General features: G+C 41.1%; 1 protein-coding gene across 1 annotated transcript in view; it reads right to left on the reverse strand.

The window, feature by feature from the left end:
• The window catches only part of LOC128660296 (serum paraoxonase/arylesterase 2), a 221,747-nt gene that overhangs the window by 57,872 nt on the left and 141,573 nt on the right, over positions 1-22,302 (reverse strand). Inside the window, exons 4-5 of the mRNA XM_053714070.1 lie at positions 18,846-19,014; positions 17,371-17,497 (exon numbers count right to left, since the gene is read on the reverse strand). Coding sequence (XP_053570045.1) covers positions 17,371-17,497; positions 18,846-19,014 — 296 coding nt within the window. The remainder of the gene's footprint in view (positions 1-17,370; positions 17,498-18,845; positions 19,015-22,302) is intronic.

Raw genomic sequence — 22,302 nt, forward strand, 5'->3', positions numbered from 1 at the left:
ATTAGGGTGGGCTCTTGCTAAAATCACTTTCTCCACTCTATAGCTACAAGTTACAAGTACAGGAAGAACCCTTTTGGTGAAGCTACCCAGTCAGGGTAGAAGGAGTCTGTCACAACTGGTTGGCAGCGGTGGGATGCTTCCTTATACCTAGAACATCCAAACCACCACCAGGCTCACTTCGAATGGAGCAGAGATACTCTGGGCTTAAAAGAAGCACCCTTAGAAATTTGTTGTAAGTTTGTGGAGAAGTGGCCAGCAACAAATTCAAAGCAGTGATCAATGCCAAGTTGATGGAAGGTGATCAAGCCAGTGATCAGGCCAGTGAGCCCAGCAGCAGCCGCGGCAGTGACCAAGCCAGCGAGCTCTCAACTGGGTGGACAGAGATGTCTAAGGTTCAGAGGGTTATCCAGTGGTGGCTGGCACTCAATGGACTACCCCCCCAGGAGATCACACAGATTATTGCGGACACTGCACTCCTCAAGATGCTAAAGGTCATGAAAGTTATGGGGGAAGCCATGCCCGCTGACCTGAGGCCTACTCCCCCACAGAAGAAGCTACCCCATGAGGCTTTCCATGCCTTTAAAGATGAAGAAGAGGAGATCAATCGATACCTGCAGGTGTTCGAAACTCAGTAAAAGCTACACTGCATCACTGATGATGACCGGGTTACACTCCTGATTGGGAATCTGTCAGGGAGAGCCTTGGATGCCTTTGAGGCCATTCCCCTGGAAGACAAACGGAACTATAAGCGGGTGAAGGAGCGCACCTTGGCGAGGTATGCCATCACCCCTGAGATTCACCATCTGAAGTTCCAGAACGTGAGGAGGAGAGAGGGGCAACCCTTTACAAAGTGGACCCACCAGTTCCCCGCTCCCTGGACTATTGGTTTTCGGGTTGCCAAGTGACCACCCTGGCCCAAGCCTCCCAGCTCATCCTTATGGAACATTTTTATGACCACCCCCCACAGGAGGTACGGGAATGGGTCCGGGGTCAGAAACCGGTGACAGTGGATCAAGCTGCCATCCTGGCAGACCAATTCCTGGATGCCCAGTTTGCCCTGAACCCAATCTGACAGCCCGCTCCACTAATGGAACTCCTTGGCCTCCAGTGACCCACCGGCACCCCCCTGCTCCACAGCCTCCACTACGCTCTTCTGGGCCCAGTCCACCCCAGAAGACAGGAATCCGGTGCTATGGGTGAAATCAAGTGGGCCATGTACGGTCCAATTGCCCAGGAATCCACCACACCCCAACTGGGCCAGAGCACCAGCTGGGGTCCCCAGAGGAGCGGCTCACTGTTTCAAGTCAGCAAGCCCAGAAGACACTGCCACTTGGGCCGAAGAAGAATTTAGGGTTCTGGATGAGCTAGATCCAGTGCAGGCAGCAAAGGGTGACAATCTGCTGCACCATCGCCAGTCGGTATGGATCAATGGCCAGCAGGCCCAAGGATAATGGGACAGTGGAGCCACCATTACTCTTCTCCAGCCACACCTGGTTACCAGTTTGGACCAGACGAGGAAATATTTTATGGTTCGTGTGGCTGGGGGTTAGATGCTCCGGATCCCTACAGCACAGGTGCACCTAGATTGAGGTGCCAGCTCCCATGCTGTCAAAGTGGGAGTCATGGCCCATTTGCTAATGGAAGTTTTATTGGGAAATGACTTGGGATATCTTGCATCCTCCTTCATTATGGATGGCCCTACAGATACATGAAAGTAAGCCACTGTCACCTGACTACTACCCCGACTGACCACCCTGTCTCCTGAACTGCCCCCTCTGACTTTGCCCAGGAGATATTAAGCGACCCGACCATAGCCCCCTACCGAGCCCGAGCAGGGACTGACCCAAGGTGGTTAGGAGGGGACCGCTTTGAGTGGGACAGAGGACTTCTGTACTGGGTTACCGAGGGTGGTGGGAGCAAGCAGATGCCAAGCGAAAGCTGGTGATACCGCAAAAGTATCGGTACGAACTGCTGAGCATCGGGCATGACATTCCCCTAGCAGGACATCTAGGGATTACTAGGACCCGTCACTGACCAAGACCTTCTTCTGGCCCAGGATTACGGGAGATGTTAGGCAGTACTCCTGTACCTGCAACATTTGTCAGAGAGTAGGGAAGACCGGTGACCACTCCAAAGCCTCCCTGCATCCCCATATCATTGATGAACCATTCAGCAGGATAGCTGTTAACATCATCGGCTCCATGACCCATCCCAGTCCCTCGGGGAAGAGATATATACTGACGGTAGTGGACTACGCTACCCGGTACCAGGAGGCAATCCCCCTGGCCAACATCCAGGCAGACACTATAGCCAATGCTCTGCTCCAGATCTTTGCCAGAGTGGGTTTCCCCCGGGAGATTATCTCGGACCAAGGGACTCAGTTTACTGCTGAGCTCACCCAGCAGCAATGGAGGCTTTGCAGGGTGAGACCCCCCGCACAGCTCTCCATACCATCCCCCAGACCAATGGGTTGTGTGAGAGGTTTAACGGGACACTGAAGCAGCTGTTTTGGACATTCTCAGCCTCTCACAACGACTGGGAGAGATACCTGGTTCTCCCGGGTTCTCCCCTATTGAGTCAGTATATGGCCAGAGGCTGAGGGGGCTGCTAGACCTACTTAGAGCCCACTGGGAAGGATTAGTTGGGGAGGAGGGACACTCCATTGTGGGGTATGTCCTGGAGTTCAGGGACCGACTGAAGGACCTCGCCGCCAGAGTGCTAGAGAACCTTCAGATCGCCCAAAGTAGGCAGAAGCAGTGATACGACCGTAATGCTCGTAACTGCACCCTAGAAGTGGGGCAGAAGGTTCTGGCCCTAAGACCGACCAAGACAGACAAGCTGCAGGCTTCTTGACAGGGACCCTACCTAGTGATAGAGCAGCTTTGTGACACTACCTACTTGGTCGCCAAATGTTCAGATGAACAAGTCCACCGGACCTTTCATGTGAACATGCTGAAGGCATACCAAGAGAGGCCATAGGAGGTAGCCGCCATATGTGCTCCAGCCATAGAGGACTCTGAGAGACTCCCCATGCCGGAGCTACCCAGGTGGAGTAGGGCGCCCGCAGGCGTAGAGTACATAAGGATAGATGAGCGGATAGTGATTGTGCAGAGGGAGCAAATAAGGCAGGTGCTAGAGAGCCAACAGGACCTGTTCTCCACGGCCCCTGGGTACACCTCAGTAGCAGTGCACTGGGTGGAGACTCCGGAAGAGGTGCCCCTGCGGCAGCCAGTGTTCTGGGTCCCCGAGTCAGTTAGGGAAAGCCTGCACAGCAAAATTAGGAAGATGCTCAATAACAGAGTTATTGAGCCCTCCAACAGCCCCTGGGCATCCCTGTGGTACGGGTACCCAATCGGGATGGCACGACACGCTTTTGTGTAGATTACCATAGGCTTAATGACTGGACCACGACCAACGCCTATCCTATGTCCCGGTTAGATAAGTTGTTAGACCACATCACCCAGGGTAACTTTCTAATGATGCTAGATTGGTGCAAGGGGTACTGGCAGATTCATCTGGTCCCAGAATCCATTCTGAAGTCGGCATTCATCCCCCCATTTGGCCTGTACCAGTTTAAGGTCATGCCGTTTGGGATGAAGAATGCTCTGGCGATGTTCTAGAGGATGAAAGATTGTTTCCTAGATGGTCTCCAGGATTATGCCTGTGCATACCTGGATGACATTGCGATCTACAGCGATACTTGGGAGGAACACTTAGTCCACCTAGGCACTGTGTTGAACCGCATCAGGGCTGCAGGACTGACGCTGAAGCCAGACATGTGCACAGTAGGGCTCTCAGCGATCCAATACCTGGGACACCGAGTGGGCTGCGGGAATCAAAGGCCAGAACCGGACAAGATTGAGGCAGTCGCTAACTGTCCAACCCCCAAAACCCAAGTCTTAGCCTTTCTTGGTACAGTGGGATACTACCGCAAGTTTTTCGCCAATTATAGCACCCTGGCCAAACCCCTGACTGACCTGACCAGAAAGCACATACCCCGGCAAGTCTTGTGGTCACCCGAGTGTGAGGCTGCTTTCCAGCAACTGAAGAGAGCACTAATTCCTGCTCCTATCCTGGCAGCTCCTAACCCATCCAAACGTTTTTGTGTTCATACAGATGCCTTCATGTTTAGGTTGGGAGCAGTGCTGAGCTAGGTGGATGAGGAGGGCCGTGAAGAACCCGTAGCCTACATTAGCCGGAAACTACTACCAAGGGAAGTAGGCTATGCGGCAGTGGAGAAAGAATGCCTGGCATTATTGTGGGCCCTCAAGAAATTGCAACCCTACCTATACGGGAGGGCGTTCACAGTGCTCACAGATCACAAACCCCTGGTATGGCTTAACAGGGTTTCTGGAGATTACGGATGCCTACTGTGGTGGAGTTTGGCCTTGCAGCCCTTTAACTTTACAATTCAGTATCAGCCGAGAAAGAGTAACGGCAATGCAGATGGCCTCTCCCGGCAAACTAAATCAGAATAGCCCCACCGGACAGCCCCAAGCCGACCCATTAGGATCTAGCTGGTTATGCCGGACTTTGAAGGGGGAGCATTGTCACGGATACAAGGCTGCCAAGGCCACCTCCTCCCATATTGTGAAATTGTGTCCCCACCAGCTTCCATTGTATTGTTATCCTGATTGCACATTGCCAGGGAAAGAGCTGATCTCTGCCGCTTGGCCCTTTCATGCCTTGCCGGACTTCTGGAACTACTCGCTGGCTGGGCTTGCTAGTGGTCCCCGCTGAACTTTAACCTAGGTCACTCCAGAGGCCCTTTGCTCCAGGGTACAGGAAGGACCCTTTTGGTGGAGCTAACCAGTTGGGGTAGCCGGAGTCCATCACATACATGTCTAAAGATGGATATGTATATATATATAAAACATGGAAGGGAACTGCACTCCAAGACCGGACCAGGTACACATTCTGTGACTAAGCAACATCCAGCCCTGGGTGCTAAATAGCACTCCAAAAAAGCTGTGATGTCACCAGAGCCACAGGCAGTTAACCCCAGTCCGGAATGGGTGCAAGAAAAAAGGGGGATTACTAACAAAAAGTAATACAACACATAGAAACACCCAGCACTCACCAGCTAGCTCACAGCTAAGATAAAATCACAACTGGAAAGGTTAGTTACCGCATCTGGCCAAATGGGAAAGCTCAGGCACCACGTCAAGGTCCTTTCCATTGCCTGAGTCCCTAACACAGCCACACCATCATGCGAGCTCACAAAGCCAAACAGACTGAGAACAAAGAAGGGGTGCACAGGTGGATGTAATCACCCAGAGAAAATACAAAACATGGAAGGGAACTGCACTCCAAGACCGGACCAGGTACACATCCTGTGACTCAGCAACATCCAGCCCTGGGTGCTAAATAGCACTCCAAAAAAACTGTGATGTCACCAGAGCCACAGGCAGTTAACCCCAGTCCGGAATGGGTGCAAGAAAAAAGGGGGATTACTAACAAAAAGTAATACAACACATAGAAACACCCAGCACTCACCAGCTAGCTCACAGCTAAGATAAAATCACAACTGGAAAGGTTAGTTACCGCATCTGGTTATTACATCCACCTGTGCACCCCTTCTTTGTTCTCAGTCTGTTTGGCTTTGTGAGCTCGCATGATGGTGTGGCTGTATTAGGGACTCAGGCAATGTAAAGGACCTTGACGTGGTGCCTGAGCTTTCCCATTTGGCCAGATGCGGTAACTAACCTTTCCAGTTTTGATTTTATCTTAGCTGTGAGCTAGCTGGTGAGTGCTGGGTGTTTCTATGTGTTATAATATATATATATATATATATATATATATATATATATATATATATATATATATATATATATCTCAATACAAAATTTTGCATAGGAAATTCCCTGCTTGCTTTTCCCAGTAAAACTCAATGTACACTGTTACCAATGCACAAGAGGATTCTGGGTAAGATATGGAAATTAGATATGCAAATTCTCAGATTTCCAAGTGTGTTTTTCCCCCCTTTTTGGATCTTTGACGTTTGTCTCGGGTCCATTGTAGAAAAACGCTTACATTCACTAGTATGATCCTTCCCTTTCTGCTCATTTATGTAGATGATACATTTTAGTATTTTTTATATTTTATATTTTTCATATCTTTTATATTGCTTATGATATTGTTTACAAATGAATTTTTGATACAAAGTTTTTTATAATAGAGATAAGATAGTTTTTATAAGATATTTATTATTATTTTTTTCAGTTTTTTTCCATATAGTTACATTTTTATGATCTTTATAGGTGTATTTTAATAGGTTCTCTCTATGGATGCTTATCATATGTTCATTATAGCGTTTGGTGCAATTATATATAGAGATTTATGAAATTCAATTTAATATATATGTTTCTGGTGCTTGATGCCTGTGTTTCTGGCAAAACTTCAGGCTCGCCGGAAACACAAGTTATAAAGCAGTGGTCTAAAGTCCGCTGCTCCATAACCCCATAACTTGTCCACCTGCTGTGAGGCGGCTGACAGACATCGGCAGAAATCAACCCAATCGAATAAGATCGGGGTGATTGAAACCCCTTGCTAGCGGTCGATTGGCCGCGAATCTGCAGGGGGCGGCATTGCACCAGCAGTTCACAAGAACTGCTGGTGCAATGATAAATGCCTAGAGCATATGCTGTCGACATTCATCGATGTGCAGCCGACATGATCCGCAATATCGGATCATGTCCAATCGCACAATGATTATTCGGCCCATATGTCATTTGTTTAGCGTATTTTTATGTATATGCTATTGTGATATCTGCACTATCTGCTTGCATTTTAACCCTGTGTTATACTTGTTATTTGTCACCTTGCTTATTATTTTAAAATGTGTGTCTTTTAATAAAATATAAATATTACTTTGCTTTATATTTTATATAATTTTCCTGTTTACAGGTTTTTAGAAATAGATTTTGGCAATAGTTTTTGAGCCTTATTACTCATCTTGGTAACAGCTGTTTAATTACAGCTTGATTACCTTTATAACAGCCATATACGTTTTAGCTCTGATATCATTCCTTGATTTCAGTAGCGCAAATAGTTTTTTCTTGTAATATAAATATATTCCAAAACAAAAAAAAATTAAAAGCACTGTTAAGCACTTCACTCTCCATTCTCTGTCGCTTTAAAATTGTGTATTTGCATTGAGTGAAATAATAGTGAACAAAAAATTAATTAAAAGAAACAAAAACATATTGAGTTTATTGAACCATTACAAAAACCACTAACTATTTATAAATGTCACCAAATGAAGGTCTAAGGCAATGAAAATCACTGACATATACAAGTAAACTTGCAGATGAAAAGAGAAAATTATATTTAAAGGCCAGTCCCATAAATAGGATAACAATTTTTATTTTTTTTTGTTCAAGTAATCCGGTTTCAGAGCCAGATCAAGCTATCATTAAAGGGAATTTGTTAATTGTCTTCAGAGAAATAAATCTGATTATATTTCCACTGGTAGTTTATTAGACACCAAATGCAGCACACGTCTACATTAGTTAATGGATGTATTATAAAAAGAGGAACAGAATAAAAGACTCTGAATGATTAATTATAGAATCTACAATAAGCAAACATTGTATAGTAGGAAACTTAAAGATACTAAACAAAGAAAGTAATTATGTGTATTTTTTCATACACAGGACACCAGTCAAACATAATTAATTCATCAAACATTTCATTGCCACAAGCTTTCTTTTGACCTCATTATTATGTCAAAATCCTTAAAAATAAAGCTCAAAGAAGTTAATCAAAATTAGCATGCAGACTGTTCTACAAATAAATAGCATTTCCTAAATATAATAAATCAGTACTTACAAATATTAGAACTCTTTTCAAGTGGAACTTAAATGGGTGAAAATCATAAAAAAGAAGGTTCAAAGATTACAAATGGAATGGTACTTTGCACTCGCTCGTTAACTTTTTGTGCACATTGGGTAGTGCGTGTATTACAAGTTGAAAGTAAATTTTTTCGCACAAGCGCTAAATTGGTGCTCGCAAAAGATCAAACTTAGAATATCGCAACCACGTTAACACATTCCCCCATAGACTTCAATGCAAAAAGAACACCCTTACCCTTACTTACGTGCAAACCCTATCGCATTTTCTCAAGTGCACTAAGCCGACATGAAATATTATTTATTTCAATGTTCTTCCTATAGAATATATATAATGGTAATTTAGTACATTTATATACCTATATATCTGTACAATTATATATATATACTTGTTCAAAGAGAGCACTCTCACTTCCAGAATTTAAATGCCAGGGTGCCAGCAGGTACGTATATAAATGAATAAAGGAAGGCACTCTCTGGTCTTTTAAGTGGATATTTAATAGATCAAGCGTGACGTTTCGGGGGGACACTCCCCTTCCTTAGACAAACAAAAACTGCATTCAACTGAAAATTTAAACAAAATAAGCCCCTCCCCCAGTGAAAAAATTGCGCCAAAAACAGTTGTCATGGTGATCCTCAATAAACAAGTACTCATTAATTAATGCCTTGTGCATCATACTTAATAACAATAGAGCTGTATACAAGCATATAGAATAATAATAGTAGCAAACATGCTACAAACAAAAACATTATATGTGAAAAAATACATGTGAACAAATATGCTCATTCTCATAATATACTGTGTAATAATATCATCCCAAAATAATTATATTTATATATATAATACAAACATTGCTCATATATACCACACATGTGTCCCCTAGCACCCTTGATAAAGTGAACAGTGTGCATGATGTTGATACTACGGTGCCTAATGATTAATTGTGTTTCTACAGCCTTGAGGGATGCCAGATCACATAAAATACGTAACCGCAATTGAGTTAAACAGTATAGGGCCATAGCCAAAGGCCCAAGTGTATGTTTATCAACCATAATACCGCCGGTGTAAACGAAGCTAATTCAGACCACATCATTCTAACAAAACATTTATCTACCTGTTCTGGTATATTCATATTACGGGATAACGCACTGGGTCACGTGGGACAAGGAGGCGCGCTAGTCACGGCACACTATCATGACGTAAACAGAAAGCTCCCTACCTCTCTGTGTTGATGGTTGCCATAGCAACAGTACACTACGGCCAGCCTATAGCCGGAGTTGAGTGAAACACAACCGCCGATGAAATCTTAACTGACACTACACAGCACAACATTACACAGGGAAAACTATAAGGGAATAAATACAGATAATAAAGAAAAAAGAAAAATGTCACGAGATATCTTCTGATCCACATATATAAGTACTGAAAAAATAATAGGAAAAGCCAAGACAAATAAAATCTAAATCAAATAAATAACGTGTACAGGACAATAGACACCCCTGGATGACCAATACAATTCACCTTCATAACGAATTCAATACTAATAATCACATCAAGGAATTGGAAGATATAGCATATAAACCCTATCCAGTTCATCATAAACTCCATTGTCAATCATATAACATATGGATGCCCAATCAGTGCATAATCAGCTGTGCCGGGGCCACTAATAACAAAGGACACCCCAAACTGAACTAGGATGGGTTCCCAGATAAACCACTAAAGGGACATCAACTGATAAGGATAAAAGACATAACAAAACCAGCCTAAATGAAAAGAAACAATAAAGATAAACAGTCCAGATAAATAAACTATATAAATATAAACATAAAAGTAAAGTCAATAGAAACAAGGGGACAAATAAAAGAAGCATAAATCATAAAATAAAAATAAAGACATAAGTGCAAAATAAAAACAAAAAATATATAAATAAATGAATAAAATAAATAGAAATAAAAGTAATAGATAATAAGATAAAAATAATAATACTAAAAAATAATAATAATCAAAATAAAATAAAATAAAATGAAAATAAGTTGAAAATAAATAAATATGTAAACAGGAAGCAAAGAATTAAAAAGGCAACCAAGAAACAGGAAAAAAGGCAATAAAGAAAAAAGGGGAAAAAGGAAAGAAAAGAAAAAAAACAAGAGCAGAAAGGGGGGGGGGGTTGAGAGAAGAATAGGGAGGGGAGGGGAAAAAGGGAATGGTGGGAGGGGGGGAGAGGGGGTTACATCAAGACCCAAGAACCACCCGAAAATGATTAACAGGTATAAATGGATCATAGACTCTCAGATTGCTGTACTGGAATCACATAACATGTCCATCTAGTATAAGGATCCACAGGGCAGAGTCATCTTAGTAGATGGTCTCCTAGACTCACAGGAAACAGTGCCAGTCCAGGCTATCATTTAGTCCCCTCGGGCGTAGAGTATTCAATTTAAACATCCACTTGGATTCCAATTGTAGTAATTTACGGTGTCTATCCCCTCCTCTTGGAGGTACAGGCACGTGATCGATGATCTTGAACCTTAAGTCCTGTACACTATGTCCGCTGATGGTGAAATGGTGTACCACCGTTTGGTCGCTTCCTTGGTTCTTAATTGCAGCTCTGATCTATGATTGGCCATGCGGGTGCGGACGTCGTCCGCTGTTTTCCCCACGTAGAACAGTCCGCACGGACAGTTAATGAGATAGACCACAAAAGGTGTAGTGCAAGTAAGGTAATGGTGAATTTTATAGTTCAGATTCGTATCTGGATGGCGACACGTGGCTCCAGGGATCATGGCATGACATGCACTGCACCCTATACATCGAAAACATCCCTTCTTGTTGTGAGATAACCAAGTCTTCTTGTCATAGCAATGTATGGGGTCAGTCACCACCAGTTGGTCTCTCAGATTTTGATTCCTTTTAAAGCCCACTCTAGGACAATCCCAATCTCCAAACGGTAATGTGGGGTCACTTTGAATAATGTGCCAATGTGTCTTTAAATTGTGTCCAATGTGCTTCGTGTCAGGACAGTATTTCATTGTGAAGGTCATGCGTTGAGTATCAACTCTCACCATCTTACCCTTGGGATCATCCTGTTCGCTCATGCATTTGAGCAAGTATTGCCATTTGTATCCCCTTGCCATGAATTTCACCGCCATGTCCTGGAGCTGTATCTTCATAGTCTCAGTGTTGGTGTTATTTCTGCTGACTCTAGACATTTGGCCTCGGGGAATGGCTCTAAGTAAAGAAGTAGGGTGACAGCTATGTGCATGTAACACAGAGTTCCTGTCTGTCGGTTTCTGGTATAGTGTGGTTCCTACACCATTACCGTCCCTAAAGATACATAAGTCTAAAAATTCGACTTTTTCTTCACTGAAACACATTTTGAATTGAATGGGATGTTTTAGTTCATTTAATTCAAAGAACCAGTTCTGTAATGATTCACTCGAGCCCCCCCACACCATGAACAAATCATCTATATACCGCTGGTATATGACTATTTCTTCTTTTTGGAACACCTTCATAATTTCTTCTTCATAGTATTCCATATACAGGTTCGCGAATGAGGGGCGACATTCAAACCCATGGTGGTTCCTTTTATTTGGCAGTAGTAAGACTTCTCAAATCTGAAATAATTCAGCCTCAGGCTCAGTTCCAGAATCTGCAACAGAAATGTGGCAGGTGGACCCACATAAGGGTATCTGCTCAGTACTCTCGCTACCATGTTAATGCCCTCTTTTTGTGGTATGACTGTGCAAAGGCTATTTACGTCAGCCATCGCCAATATCCACTTGTCCTCCATCCTTAAATCCTTCAATTTATCTATGAGATCCATAGAACCTCTAACGTACGATCTCATGTTTTTGACAAAAGGCTGCAGAAAAGTCCACAAATTGAGACAATGGTGATGTGATGGAATCACGGGCAGACACAATGGGCCTCCCAGGTAGATGGGTTTGGTTCTTGTGTACCTTAGGCAGGGTGTACAGTATAGGGCATTTAAGATATTCCGTCATTAAAAAGCCTCCTATCTTCTCATCAATCCATCCCTGCATCACGCCCTCCTTCACCAGAGTTTCAATTTCTTTCTGGAATTCCTTAGTCGGATTTCTTTGGAGTTGTAGATAAGTCATGGTATCACTTAGTTGGTGCATAATATCCAATCTGTAGTATTCATAATTCATTATCACGGTGGCTCCCCCTTTGTCCGCGGGGTGGATGATAATATTGGGGTCTGTGGCCAAAGTTTTTATGGCTGAAAATTCCTCTTGTCAAATTGTTTCTAAATCTTGGCTTGAGAGCCATGTTGGTATCCATATGTACCAAACGAGAGTATACATATTGCTACTATTATTAGGGGAGGGGCTTATTTTGTTTAAATTTTCAGTTGAATGCAGTTTTTGTTTGTCTGAGGAAGGGGAGTGTCCCCGAAACATCACGCTTGATCTATTAAATATCCACTTAAAAGACCAGAGAGTGCCTTCCTTTATTCATTTACATATATATATATATATATATATATATATATATATATATATATATATATAAATAAATAAAAACATACATACATATGTTATCTATTTAAAACACATATATCCTATCTATTTAAAAATACTTACAGTGTATTTCCCTATGTGTTGAACATTGGAATGTGAAGTAATTACAGCACATACACATACTGTATATGAATTTATGTTTTCAGCTAATCGACTGTAAAAGACTCCAATACACTTGTATATATGTCTATATACATATGTATTTATGTGTATATAGGTACGTAAACAAACAAATACATACACATATATATAAGTCGTTATAGGTCTGATGGATGTGTCACTTGCAATAGTTTGATTTTAGGGGAATCATTTGGACACCAACGTACTGGGAAGATGATGCACTTAAAGCACAGGTTAACTTGTTCATCTGAAATGGTTGTATATATAATTAAGTGCCCATGTGGGTTACTGTATGTTGGTAAAATGGAGCGCCACCTAAAGGACAGAATTGCAAATCATAAATCTACAATCAGACAGGCATTAAAAAATAAAAAACGTGACAACCCGGTTGCCTTACATTTTTTGGAAGATAACCATGGTGTGGCTGACCTGAAGTGTATGCCCATAGATCAGATTAAACGCCATCCAAGAGGGGGCGACACTAAAAAACAGTTAATCTGTAGGGAGGTGGAGTGGATATATCGCCTACAAACAATGGCCCCGTGGGGGTTAAATAAACAAGTAAAGTTATCATGTTTTCTCTCTGAGAGATAGAGATCCACTGTTACACTATATTTTTTGCTGTATTTGAAGTGAGATTAAATATGTATGCTTAGGAGCATAGTACTGAGTAAATATTTTTTTTCAATGCTTGTGCCACTTCCATCTATATTATGCTTAGGTTTAGACTTTTGTAATAGATTTGTATTCTGTAAGTGTCTGTCACTCTCTGATCCGGCTCTAGATACATCTTTTGGTAAAAATAATAATGTTTTTATTTTTTTAGTTGCAAGTATATGTTTATTTTGCTGCAGGTAGTGTTCATTTTTTTCTGCTTGCTGGTTGTCAGGGTGATAGTTATGCCTTGCTGCTCTGATTGGCTTGTTGTTTGGCCTGGGGGCCTTAAAGTCTTTGGTTAATGAAGGGGAAGTATGTGATAGCCGGACCCGGATCAGGTATGACATCACTTCTGGTTTGATGATTTGCTCTGTGTTTCCATGTGTGACATTGTAAATATGTAAGTAGAACTTTTTGTGATTACCTATGTACTGTTTTAACAGATTTGTACCCTAGACAAAGGTCCAATGTGAGGACCGAAACGTTAGGAATACCAGATTGTACCGGATAATAAAGAATTTATTCTAATTAAGCAAGAGTGCCTGATATATATATATATATATATACACACACACACACATATACACACATACAGTATATATATATATATATATATATATATATATATATATATATATATATATATATACACATATTTAGGCATGTGTATGTATATCTATGTTAAAGGGATACTAAACCCAATTTTTTTCTTTCATGTTTCAGATAGAGCATGCGATTTTAAGCACCATTCTAATTTACTCCTATTATCAAGTTTTCTTCGTTCTCTTGCTATCTTTATTTAAAAAGCAGTAATGTAAAGCGAAGGAGCCGGCCCATTTTTGGTTCAGTATGTAAATACATTTTCTGTTTTTCTATAAATCCAGTGAGTGCAGTTTTGTTTTGTTATTGATATTTTTTATAACTCAGCACCCTGGTAGTTGACTGGATGTGAAGTGGGAGTGCAGATATATATATATATATATATATTAGATATGTGCGATTCGGTTCGATTCGGAAATTCGGAAAATTCGGATCGAACCGAATTTCCGAATTAAAATTCTGGCGAATTTTCCGAATCGAACCGAATTAGTTCGAATCGGTTCGTAAATTCGGGATGGCCATTGGATTACACTAGTATTGTACAGTATGTTAGGTTAACACCTAATATACAGTATAATACTAGTCTAATCCCACCTAACACTTACCGAAATGCCGAATTTCCGAACCGAATCCAGCCGAATTTCTTCGAATCCGAAACGAATCCGAAATGAATTGATTCCGAATTTTCCGAATTCGAATCGATCCGAACCGAACTTCGAAAAATTCCGAATCGATCCGAACCGAATTTTTTCGCCATGCACATTTCTAATATATATATATATATATATATATATATATATATATATATATATATATATATATATATATATATATATATATATATATACAGGTAGTCCCCAGGTTACGAACAAGATAGGTTCTGTAGGTTTGTTCTTAAGTTGAATTTGTATGTAAGTTGGAACAGGCACTTTATTTAGGTGAAACTCTAGCCAAACATTTTTTTAGTTTTGGAAAGCATAGGGAAAAGTTTGTTTTGCTATCTGTGCCCCTGTTCAGAAAATTTCACATCACTTTCTGTCCTTGTGACAATTGGATTTTGAGTATTTTGGTTTATCCTGTAAAGAAGGATTGGCAATAAAGCTCTATTTTCTCTGTAAGTATGAGTTGTATGAGTTACACTGTATATACCTACACACACACATACACACATATATATTTATATACATACCTATATATATATATATATTTATATATATATCCAAGTTATAACACAAGCACTCACTGGACTTGATACATATGAAATAAAAAGTGTTTTATTCCATATAAACAAGTGATGTTTCGGAGTGTTCACTCCTTCATCAGACCAGGTTGGACCCTGGCAGAATTCCTCCATTGCTATCCCCTGAACCCCATTAGCATGTAAGCCTAAGAGTCCAGCTGTTTGTAGATCACCTTCTTAAGAGCTGACTACAACAGTGCAACTCTTGGCAGGGCCCTCTACCCATTTGATCTCTATATTTGTTTTGTTGTACTCCCCCTTTGTTTATAGCGCTGCGGAATCTGTTGGCGCTCTACAAATAACTGATAATAAAATAATAATAATTGAAATTTACGGTTCGTGGGAGCGCACTTATTTCAGTGGATTATATTTATATATATATATATATATATTATTTATATATATATACACACACACACACACACACACAGAGAAGTGCACTCACAGGAACGAACAACTGGCTCAATACCATTGTTAGCCTGTTCTATGGCGATTTACCACCTGGGTGCAGCTTTTTAGCCCAGTAATGCTTTTCTCAGAGTAGAACTTTCCTGTAGTATATCAGTCTGATCCCGCATATATATATATATATATATATAAACATACATACATACACTCATATACATGCGTACATATATTTGTATACATTCATTTATATCTATACAAATTCACACACACATTTATACATATACACACACACGTATATATATATATATATATATATATATACACATACATACATACATACATACACATATTCATACATTAAAAAAACCATGTGTAACATGTAATACACATTAGAAGTACAGTCACATCGGAATGACACTTGTGGCCTTTTCTGTGGAAGGGAGTGAAGAGGCTACGCTTTGCTTGGCGGTGAGGAAAATATTTAAATGGACATAAAAGAGCAAAAAGGAAAATGTCCTATGTGTTAGAGCAGCAGTCACCAACCAGTGGTCCATGGACCACTGGTGGTCCACGAGAAGATATTGGTGGTCCTTGACACCATCAAGCAGGAATTAATCTCCTCTGATCGTGTCACCCCTGTCGCGCCACAACTCCCTACAGTGCCTGGCTGACCATCAGTGAAAACCGATGGAGGAGGAGGAGTTAAATTACAATCTCCCTGTGCACGTTGCTTAGTACTGCTCAACTTGCATAGCTAGATTGTATTTTTAACTTCTCCCTCTCGGCGTGCTGCTCAGATGAAGATGCTTCCATTCTAAAGCCAGCAGAGGTTGAAATAGTAGAATTAAAGTATATAAAAAAAGAAAATCAAAAATCAAAAATTATATCTTATATTTCATTTATTTTCTTCCCTTTACCCGTCTCTTTGTAGTAGTTTTCCTAATTCCTTCAGATGGACTTACATCACTGTTTGTCTTCCTCCCCTCCATTTTCTTTTTTAATTAAATTTTAATTATTTTTCATTCTAATAATTTTCCGCGCACAAAGCCATTCCACCTGAATTCCAGTAATTGCCATATAACAGATCAGCGATATCCCACCAGTATTATAGTAATTGCCAGTAACATCCGTCGTGGTTTGCTCACATCCATATTGAGAGCTTTCTGATATAAACTTAATTTATGACTCCAATGTCTGTCCATGATCATAAGTAGTTTTGAATAATTCCTAACTGGGGAGGTGACTTGGAAGTCTTGTGGTCCTTTTAAACATAATTCTTAACCCCCCACTTTCTGCCTCTCTGTTTCCAGCTCAAAAGTTGGCACTCAGCCTTCATCTGTCATTTGGAAGTATTCTCTCAGTTCTGTCATTCAGTTAGATAATTTCAAAAAAATAATTCTTAAAAATGTGTAAATATATACATAATGTAAACTTAACTATGGTTATACTAGTTATGCACAGTATGTGTGTATATGTATATATATACACACACATTATAGAAGTTTGTACCTTTTTTTAAAAAAAAATCTTGTTAGTGGTCCACGGGATTCAAAATTTTGAGTTTAGTGGTCCCTGAGGTCCGAAAGGTTGGCGACCCCTGTGTTAGAGCATTTTATTATTGTACTATTGCTAATTAAAAGTAAGCTCAAGAGCAGCAATACATTGCTTCTGCTAAGGATATGTATATAAGCTTTTCAAAAAGAGATGCCAAGAGAACAAAGTAAATTCTGACTGAGCCATGAAAGTTTTGGACTTTTATGTCACTTTAAAAAAAGGCAGCATGTGAATGCATACTGGTAAGTGAGGTCCCCATTTTACTGGAGACTGGTGCCCAGCAAGTTATCATGCTTGTTATACTACTGTAAAATCGGCCCCATTGTGCTTAAAGCTTTTGTACACAAGAGTCTTGTGGATGATAGACAGCAGTAAAGCAGATTACAGTACCTGTGTAGAAGCGCATGCTTAATTGTCTTCAGGTGCATAAGAACATTATCTTCTTCCAGGAACTTAAATATCTCAACAGTGCTCTTATAATGAGGGTGATTTACAACAAACAGATATACTGTATCATCTGAAAAGAGAATGCAAATATGGCATTATTGTTCTTGAGTACCTGACCTTTTTACCACAAACCAAGAAAAAGCTAAACATTGTTACATCATGTTTACACAGAGAGGGCAGGCATGAACTGGATGCAGAGGAGAGGGCCGTGTGATGGGGTTTAAGCCCCCCCCCGAGTCTTAGACATGAACAATAATCATATTTATTCAGCATAAGTGCACCATTACAAATACTTTTTGATGATCCATTAATCTAAAATGATATCAAATCACACAAATCACACAAAGGAACAGTTTTGTATGTTCAAAACAATGTAAAATTGATCTTACATTCAAAAAACAGACAAATATGTCAAGTGACCCATTTTCCCCATAGATTTCCTTAGTATACAGAATATACAGTGCTTCCACTGTAGCTATGGATTCTGGGTAGGCACATGCAAATAAGGTAACTAATGAAAAACTGAGTAATAAAACGTATAGGGCCATTCACATTAGTTCAAAAAATAGGTGTAAAAAGAAATGTGTATGCTATTAATGGCTTATTGCAACAGAGGTGAGACTGAAGAAGTAGTGTGCATTTGCACATGAATAGTACTGTTTGCTGGGAGAGAAATTACAGTCACTGTTTTAGTTTGGGTCATACAGTCTCTGATTGCCCCCAGCCATCTTAAAAAGATAAATAGAGATAGGTATTGAATCAAATCGAAATCATGTTCCAGGCTATTTTTTTTAGATATCACACTAGATATCAACCTATTACAAGTTTCTCTTCTGTCATTGTCAAGGAGTGTTTATTTACTTGTAAATCATTTAGTGCCATATTACAAGGGGAGTGCTAAAAAAATGTGCCCATTTGTGGGTGCGCAATAAATAACCAGCCATTAAAAGTTGCTGGTTATTTCTACTGCGAGCTTGTGGTAGCAATTATTGCTTATAAAATGAACCAGAGATCAAATCTCTGGTTAATTTTATAAATGTCCACAAAATGCCCCCATACACATATTAACACATAAATATATATGTATATAAGCATTTACATATATATTTAACAATTGCTGCCATCGCTGCGCTACTTACCCCTTTTGCTGCTTGAGGTTCTCATGCCGTGTCTCATGACATGAGAACAAGGCTCCCATAGGAGCCTATATAAGCACACTCTCGTGAGCACAATGCTGTCAACTTGTAATACCAATGCACATTAGCGTTCCGCTGGTATAACTCAGGGGAGCGCTAATATCGATTTCATGGAAGCGTTATTTAGTGCTCCACTTGTAATCTGACCCTTAATATTCGTGTGAGTTCAGTGTGAAATATTTTCAAAGTGTGAATCAGCCCTGTAGTGAAGGATTACTGTACCTTTCTCATCTATGTATGTGCTGATTCCATGGGGATTAAATGAAGCTAACTCAAAATCCCTGCTGAAACGCAATGAAATTGGAAGTAGTTCTTCATCATTAAGGTCCAGTAGAAATATTTCTCCTGGTTTTTCAGGTGCAAAGGACATCAGACCTGGAACTTTCAGACCCTAAAACACATGTAAGTATAATAATCCATACACCAAAAAACACAAACAGCTCTTATATTTATAGACCAATAAAACCAATTTTAATCTTAAAAAAGATCACATACATATATACAATAAAAGTTACTTGCAGTACAATTAATGTTGCAACATCAATATCAGCATGTAGCCAAACAAAGTATACCAGCAATTTAAAAAAAAAAGCATAGGTTCTGTAGCACCCAGCAATCTTGCCTAAACTCTATAGTTACTAAAAATACAGGGTCAGAATAATAACACCAAAGGATTTCAACAAAGACTCAGCCACTTACCATTTTGAAAATGACCAGCTAGTGAACTTTGTAGTATATCCACTGTGGACACTGCAGGCCAACCACAAGATGGAGGCAAGATTCATAATAATCTTGGTTTGCACATTTTCTTTTTGGTTAATCAACACTGTTCACTTTAAAAGGACAATAAATGCACTATTAAATGATTCTTCAACTCAATTGTATTGTGTTTAGCATAACAGACATTTGTTTTTCACAAATTTAGTATAATTGGCATGTCTGCCATTGCTAAAAAAATTAAAATACTGAGCACCACAACTAGGGATGCCACCTTGGCCATCTTTTCCTGGACACGTATGAGTTACACATGCAGTAGGGTGTGCAGGGAGGAACATGTATTGTTCTGCTCATCACCACTATTTATGAGAAGTCTAGAGGCTCAATAGATGTTCCCCCCTGCTCACCCTGCAGCATGCATAACTCAGTGTCCTGGAAAACATGGCCGAGGTGGTAACCCTAACCACAACTAGCAATCAAAGATTAAGTACTTGCTACCAGAGGCGTAACTAGAAACAACAGGGCCCAGGTGCAAGAATTCAAGCAGCCCCCCCCCCCCCCCCAAATGTGAATTTATTTAAAAAAAAAAATCTCAACATTTAACACAGAAAAAAAAATAAAAATTGTGTGTGCTGTGTGCACACATATATATATCTCTGTACTGTATACATACACACATACACATACATATAAAGTATCTCCCTCACATTTTTGTAAATATTTTATTATATCTTTTCATGTGACAACACTGAAGAAATGACACTTTGCTACAATGTAAAGTAGTGAGTGTACAGCGGCCAGTGTAAATTAGCTGTCCCCTCAAAATAACTCAACACACAGCCATTAATGTCTAACCCGTTGGCAACAAAAGCGAGTACACCCCTAAGTGGAAATGTCCAAATTGGGCCCAATTAGCCATTTTCCTCCCCGGTGTTATGTGACTTGCTAGTATTACAAGGTCTCAGGTGTGAATGGGGAGCAGATGTGTTAAATTTGGGGTTATTGCTCTCACAATCTCTCATACTGGTCGCTGGAAGTTCAACATGGCACCTCATGGCAAAGAACTCTCTGAGGATCTGAAAAAAAGAATGGTTGCTCTACATAAAGATGGCCTAGGCTATAAACAGATTGCCAAGACCCTGAAACTGAGCTGCTAGATGGGCAAGACCACACAGTGGTTTCACAGGACAGGTTCCACTCAGAACAGGCCTCACAATGGTCGACCAAAGAAGTTGAGTGCACATGCTCAGCGTCATATCCAGAGGTTGTCTTTGGGAAATATACGTATGAGTGCTGCCAGCATTGCTGCAGAGGTTGAAGGGGTGGGGAGTCAGCCTGTCAGTGCTCAGACCATACGCCGCACACTGCATCAAATTGGTATGCATGGCTGTCGTCCCAGAAGGAAGCCTCTTCTAAAGATGATGCACAAGAAAGCCCGCAAACAGTTTGCGGAAGACAAGCAGACTAAGGACATGGATTACTGGAATTATGTCCTGTGGTCCGATGAGACCAAGATAAACTTATTTGGTTCAGATGGTGTCAAGCATGTGTGGCAGCAACCAGGTGAGGAGTAGAAAGACAAGAAGTGTGTCTTGCCTACAGTCAAGCATAATGGTGGGAGTGTCATGGTCTGGCCCTGCATGAGTGCTGCCAGCACTGGGGAGCTACAGTTCATTGAGGGAACCATGAATGCCAACATCTACTGTGACATGCTGAAGCAGAGCATGATCCCCTCACTTCTGAGACTGGGCCGCTGGGCAGTATTCCAACATGATAATGACCCCAAACACACCCCCAAGATGACCCCTGCCTTGCTAAAGAAGCTGAGGGTAAAGGTAATGAACTGGCCAAGCATGTCTCCAGACCTAAACCCTATTGAGCATCTGTGGGGCATCCTCAAACGGAAGGTGGGGGAGCGCAAGGTCTCTAACATTCACCAGCTCTGTGATGTTGTCATGGAGGAGTGGAAGAGGACTCCAGTTGCAACCTGTGAAGTTCTGGTGAACTCCATGCCCAAGAGGGTTAAGGCAGTGCTGGATAATAATAGTGGCCACACAAAATATTGACCCTTTGGGCCCAGTTTGGACATTTCCACTTAGGTGTGTACTCTCTTTTGTTGCCAATGGTTTAGACATTAATGGTTGTGTTGAGTTATTTTGAGGGGACAGCAAATTTACACTTTTATACAGGCTGTACACTCACTACTTTACATTGTAGCAAAGTGTCATTTCTTCAGTGTTGTCACATGAAAATATATAATAAAATATTTACAAAAATGTCAGGGGTGTAATCACTTTTGTGAGATACTTTATATATATATATATATATATATATATATATATATATATATATATATATATATATTTATTGTCACAGATACTGGGCTGCAGGGATTGATCCCTTACCCCCCTATGTCCTCACCCCTGTTGTCTCTCTGCGGTTTTGGGCTCCACAGAGCAACTGCGATTCCCCAGACCTTCTGTTCCCGTTGTTTTGTGTATTGAATGTCATCTTGGAAGAGCTGTTCGCTGACCGCCACTTTCCCCTTCAGCCGGCCGGGCCCCTGGAACTACCGCATCATCCAGGATTACTGGTGCCCTTTGATCCAGGTTGCTCCAGTGGCCCTTTGTCCCAGAGCTCCACTCTTCTGGGGTTTGCTGCCTCTCAGGGTGAGCCAGAGGTGGGGTGATTGCCTGAAGGGAGCTCCCTTGGGAAATGGGGGTTCCGGTTCCCCCTATAACCCCTATTCTCCATGGACTTCCAGGTGGACGTTTAAACCAGCATAATTCCGGTCTCCAGCCACATATCACATCACTTTTTGGACTGTAGATTCTGGAGACTGAGAGCTTTAAAATGACACCCTGGAAGTGCCGCTGCTCCCCCGGAATCACCCCGAAAACCGCCACCCCTGGGTACTGAGAATCTGTAGGATCATGGCTGCTATGGCCAGCGCCAGCCTGTC

The sequence above is a fragment of the Bombina bombina genome, chromosome 5 (assembly GCF_027579735.1).
Source record: "Bombina bombina isolate aBomBom1 chromosome 5, aBomBom1.pri, whole genome shotgun sequence".
NCBI lineage: Eukaryota > Metazoa > Chordata > Amphibia > Anura > Bombinatoridae > Bombina > Bombina bombina.